General features: G+C 38.0%; 1 protein-coding gene across 8 annotated transcripts in view; it reads right to left on the reverse strand.

Moving 5' to 3' along the window:
• LOC107560367 (microtubule-associated protein 4-like) overlaps window positions 1-5,696 on the reverse strand; it is a 77,584-nt gene that overhangs the window by 49,196 nt on the left and 22,692 nt on the right. For 7 of the 8 annotated variants that reach the window (XM_016244520.1, XM_016244524.1, XM_016244523.1 and 4 more), the window contains 2 exons: window positions 1,450-1,518; window positions 386-472 (listed from right to left, as the gene is read on the reverse strand). In XM_016244520.1, the coding sequence (XP_016100006.1) occupies window positions 386-472; window positions 1,450-1,518 (156 nt within the window). Of the gene's footprint in view, window positions 1-385; window positions 473-1,449; window positions 1,519-1,586; window positions 1,763-5,696 lie in introns of those variants that run through there. The other variant, XM_016244525.1, reaches the window with a different exon arrangement.

A 5,696-nucleotide genomic window follows, 5' to 3' on the forward strand; every position in this document is an offset into this window, starting at 1 on the left:
TTAATTATTCATATTTCCCCATGAGCTGATTCGCTACACATATATTAATCAAAATAATAAATTATTAAATTACTGTAAATATTACTGCTAAAACTACTACTGCTACAACTATATTTTTATTAATACAAATATTTATAAAATATTTAATAATAAAAAGATTCTACAGTAGAATATTCTAATTAAAAAACTATTTATTAATAGTATTAAACTATTTATTAAATATATTATTATTATTATTATTATTATCATCATCATTATTATATAAAATAAATATAAATGTATAACAATTCACCACCTTCAATATAACATTTCTGGCAAATTGCAAACTATGATTGGGGCTGGAATGATGCCAGAGGTTTTGGACTCTCATTATGAGTGCGATCACCTGTGAACGCTGCCATCGGGCTGCTGTCCATCATCTGCGGAGGGCTGGACTGTGAGCTCCACTGAGCAGGAAAAGCAGACACTGAGTCTAGAGAGACACAGAGTTGAGTTCAGAGATGAACAACAGGGCGTGCCGTACGAGTACACAGATGCTGCGCTGCATTTCAATGAGAGAAGAGAAGTGACGAGTGTTTTCTAAGAGGCTGTACAGAGACAAAACAAGACGCCACGAGAAGCTGGTTATTACTAGTGAAAGCAAACAGACAGATGTATATGTTCATGCTCATGTCATTTATCAAAGAACACAGCAACAGTCAGCCAGTCCTTGTGCTCCTGGGATTCACCTGCTGGACCAAAAAAAACTAAAAAAGAGGTGAAAAATCCCACAGAAGCACATTGGAGGAGGACTGGAAGATCGCAGGCACTCTAGACAGGAAGATAACACATCATGTCAGCTAGTTTCAAAACATCAATTTAGTAAGAAATAGTCACTGTTAACACGATGCATATTGCACACAAAACTGGAAAACACTTTCTCCATCTGGCTGATTTTGGCTGACTTCTGTGAGTAACAACAACAGATACAATGAACTTAACACTGGATTTACATTTACATTCATTCATTCATTTAGGAGACACTTTTATCCAAAGCAACTTACAAAGCGATGCATGCTAAAGAAAGCAAGTTATTGCCATGTCATAAAATCTTTAAAAGATGTTCAGAATTTAACTTCAGGCAGCAGGTAAACTATAAATTCATAATTTATCAACTAAAATCAAATTTATAATATTAACAAAAACTAAAAATAAATCAATCACACTAAAATAAAACTCTGCATGTACATAAATTCTGATCCAATTATGTCTATGTTGCACTGTATGTTTTCCATGCTGGTCTATTATTGCCATTTAATCTATTTCACAAAATAATCCTGCCTTTAAATGACAAAAACAAAGCATCAGTCAGATCAGACACAGTCTCTTCTTGACTACAGTAATCTGCATTGTGGATCTTCTTAGCTCTGGTAACGCTGAGTCGACGATTAAAGTGGAAACTGAACCCACCTGATAGTAAGTCTGTCCCAAACGTCTGATGTGGCGTCTCTTTCCGTGGGGTCAGCGGATTCACGGTGCCTGTAAAACAAACATGAAATGATCTTTCCGCTCTGATTACAGACTCTAAAACCATGCCTTCAACTCACCTGCTCCATTTCAAACACACAGCACGCTATTTCTATGCACACGTGAACACACAGCCCGATTCGGGTAAAGCGCAGAGCTCCAGCGGGTCTCTGACTGGCACGCTGTGAGCTCATGGTCCCGTCTGGGAGGGGAACCTCCTGACTCAATCCAGGCCGGCAGCCTGATCCAAAGTGGCGGTTCTGGACTCCCACAAACCCCCTCCTCAGACGGGCCGGCGGCTCGGAGCGGCTGACGCTGAGAAGACTCGACAGGAGCGAAGCCAAAGTCACCGCGGCTCTGTGAGGACCACGAACCCAAACAGAGCAGCGTTTGGTCCGGACCTCCGGGTGGGATGCTGTCGACGGGTTAGAGGGGGTTCAGTTCGGTTTACCCGCTGTCTGTGCTCTCGAGCCAAAATCAAGACAGTCATGAGGCAGATCTCACCCACAGACATCACAAGCCATATTAACTGCATGAAATAAATCAGGCAAGCACTGTATCTGCGCACAAAATCAGACTGACGGCTTCTTTGCAAAAGGGAAAATGCATCATTTAAGTTCCTTTATTTCATGGAACGCATGAAATCTAGCTTATTTTGTATTTTGTCTTCACAAAAGCAGCTTGAAAAAGTTCAGAGAAAAAAAAAAAAGTTCAATATGCCTCATGCATTATAATGCCTTTTATGAAATTTAAGTTTTCATTAACTGAAATACCATTCAAAGGTTTGGGGTAAGAATTTATTTACAAGGCTGCATTAAATTGATCAGAAGTGCCAGTAAAGACATTTATAATGTTACAAAAGATTTCTATTTCAAATGAATGATGATCTTTTGAACTTTCTATTCATCTGTGAATCCTGAAAAATAAAATGTATCACAGTTTCCACAGAAATATTGTGCAGCACGACTGTTTTCAACATTGATAATAATCAGAAATGTTTCTCGAGCAGCAGATCAGCATATTATACTGATTTCTGAAGATCATGTGACACTGAAGACTGGAGTAATGATGCTGAAAATACAGCTGCACATCACAGGAATAAATTACAGTTTAAAATATATATTCACATAGAAAACAGCTATTTTAAATTGCAATAATATTTCACAATTTTCGACTGTATTTTAGATCAAATAAATGCAGCCTTTGTGAGCAGAAGAGACTCTTTCAGAAATATTTAAAAATCTCACCGGCCCCCAAACTTCAATTTAAACATGCGACACATTTGCATCATTGACACAAAAACATCTCTGATTTGCACACTGAATATTTACTACAGAGAATGATGCATGAGATGCAGAAGAGATGCGTGCTGCATATTCAGAGGAAAACAACTCATCCTGTCAGCTCTGGTTTATAAAACTAACCCTGTCGTTTCTGTTGAGCCGGTCAAGCCTTTAACCATGTCTGTTCGCTCAGTTTAATTCATCGGACGATAGTATTTACATAAACTGCTCACTTTAGACAAAACTAGATGCTGTAGAGAACTAAAGATGTCACAAGTGTGAGACAATTAATGTGTTCATCTAAATAAATGACCAGCATTCACTGTTGCCTCAAAAGTCTCAGTCAGTAAAGAAGAGATGTTTTTTTGGTCGGTTAAGGTGAGTTATAGTGCTGGGCGGTATACCGGTTCATACCGAATACCGGTGTATGTCGCTTAAACAACGTTGGGAACGCGACACTGTTTGAAAGGGGTCTCTTTTCACTGTTGCACTGTGGTGAGGGAGCAGCTGTATGTGTTACTAAGCGTGAAAGTTCAGAAACTGAAGCTGTAGAACTAATAGAACGTGATGACACAGAAGAACTCATCCACAATATCCACACTGACCTCCACAAATATCCAGCGCCCGCTGCCATCAGCTCCCGCGTCTCACACACACCAGCGCCACTTTAGCACTAGATTTAGCAACTTTCAGACCCTTTTAGCGACTTTTTTCAATCTAATATTCATACTGACAAACCTAGCCACTTTTCTGGATAAAGCTTAGCTATGGTTCAGTTGGAAGATTTCGCCAGTGCTGTCCCGCGAACGATATTCAACAAATATCAGACTGAGCAATCACATCTCATTGCACAAAACTATCAGTGTTCACAAAAAGATGAAGAACTACAGATTATGCATAATAAAGGGAATTGCTCACAGCATGCTGAGAAGAACTGCCTCGAGAATTATTGCTGAAATCAAGACAAAGATGATGATGACAAGAAGGAAAAACAAGAATATGATGATGAGGAAGCAGATGAAAAGGAAGAGGAGGAAGATGGAAATCAACAAAAATATCAAGCAGCAGCAGAAGAAGATGAGAAAAAGGAGAAAGAGGATGAGGAAAAAGAGGAAAAAGATAATGATGATGATGATAAGGACAAGGAAGAGGAAGATGAAGAATTACAAAAAACTAAATATAAGGAAGGTGCAGAAGTGGAAGAGGAAGGCAATGAGGAAGAGGAGGAATAACAACAATAACAAAAACAAGAAGAGGATGAATAAGATGAGGAAGAGGAGGAAGAAAATGAGGAAACGTGGGAAGAATAATGAAAACAAAAACAAGAGGGAAAAGAAAAGATGAGAAAGTAGATGAACAAAAAGAGGAAGATGATGAGAAAGAAGATGAGGATGTACATGACAAAGAAGAGGAAGATGAAGATTCACAAAAACAATCAAAAACAAGATGATGAGGAAGAGGAAGATAAGGAAGGAGGAGGAATAGCAACAATACCAAAAACAACAAGAGGAAAAGAGGAGGATGAAGACAATGACGAAGAGCAACAATAAAAACAAAAACAAGAGGAAAAATTAGATGAGGAAGAATAAGAAAGAAAAGGAGAAACAAGATAATTAGGGAGAGGAAGAGGAGGATGAAGATGAGGAAGAACAACAATAAAAACAAAAACAAGAGGAAAAAGAAGATGAGGAAGAAGAAAATGAGGTATAAAAAGAGGACAAAGATAATGAGGAAGAATAATAACAACAACAAAAACAAGATGAAGATGGTGAAGAAAAAATACCAAAAGAACATGAACATGAGGAAGAGGAAGAGGAGGAAAAAATGAAGATAGTAGATTAAACTCTTATTTCAGAAGAAAGGAATAACATTGAGGGAAACCCTGCTTTCCATGATACACTCCCTTGAATAATATAAAAACAAACAGGTTTGGACTTGAACAGAGCGAGATCTAGTGAACACGGTAAACACGGTAATGAGGAAGACGAGTGTGTGTGTGTGTGTGTGTGTGTGTGTGTCCTCAGTCTGACCCCACAGAAGCTCAGAGACGCTCCTCATCTGCCCTCCACCGCAGGAGGCCCAAAACCGCTGCTCCATCAGTGCTAACGGCTTACACGTGATTTAAACACATCACACATCTCCAAAAGACCAATCCTAAACTGACCTCAGTTCAGATTACTCAACGAAAACAACTAATGCTGAATTAAGAGCTGCGAGACGAGACGAGAAGCTGTAGAGCTTTACTCACATATTACTGCAAATACTGAACCAGATCAACAAACACTCGCACCGACTGAAATTATGTAACCGTATATTTACTTTAAACGGCTCATAACATTCATCTTTCAGCAGTGTTTTTTCAGAGAATGACCCATTTTTGACAAACATCTGCACTCATATTTAAATTAATTGGTTATCAGCTCTCTGTAAAAAAAAAAATAATAAAAAAAAAAATATATATATATATATATTAGGGATGCACCGATGTATCGGCCGATTTTTCCTCACTTTACAACCATCGGCTATATAAGGAAAAAGGTCGATATAACAAACCGATGGTTTATTAATTAACTGCGTGAAGGCACTGAGCTGTATAACGTCTGTTGCATAATCCTAGCGCTGCTGTCTGCACTTTAATGCTAATCAAATAACAAAAGACAAAAGATCGTACACTATTCTTGACTAAATAACTTTTGTAACTTTGATAAGTGTAGCGGACCTCATCTGAATGATGACCAAAACTTTACTGATGTTTTATTACGTTTATTGCATCCTTTTTCACGCCAAAAAAATAAACAAAACACATTAAACTCTCTCTCTGTCGCATTATCATCAACATACAGCGAATTACACAAAATACTTATTACAACTAACAGTAAACAAATATATACAGATCTCATGCCTTTT

Source organism: Sinocyclocheilus grahami, unplaced genomic scaffold (genome assembly GCF_001515645.1).
Source record: "Sinocyclocheilus grahami isolate Dianchi unplaced genomic scaffold, SAMN03320097.WGS_v1.1 scaffold721.1, whole genome shotgun sequence".
NCBI classification, from domain to species: domain Eukaryota; kingdom Metazoa; phylum Chordata; class Actinopteri; order Cypriniformes; family Cyprinidae; genus Sinocyclocheilus; species Sinocyclocheilus grahami.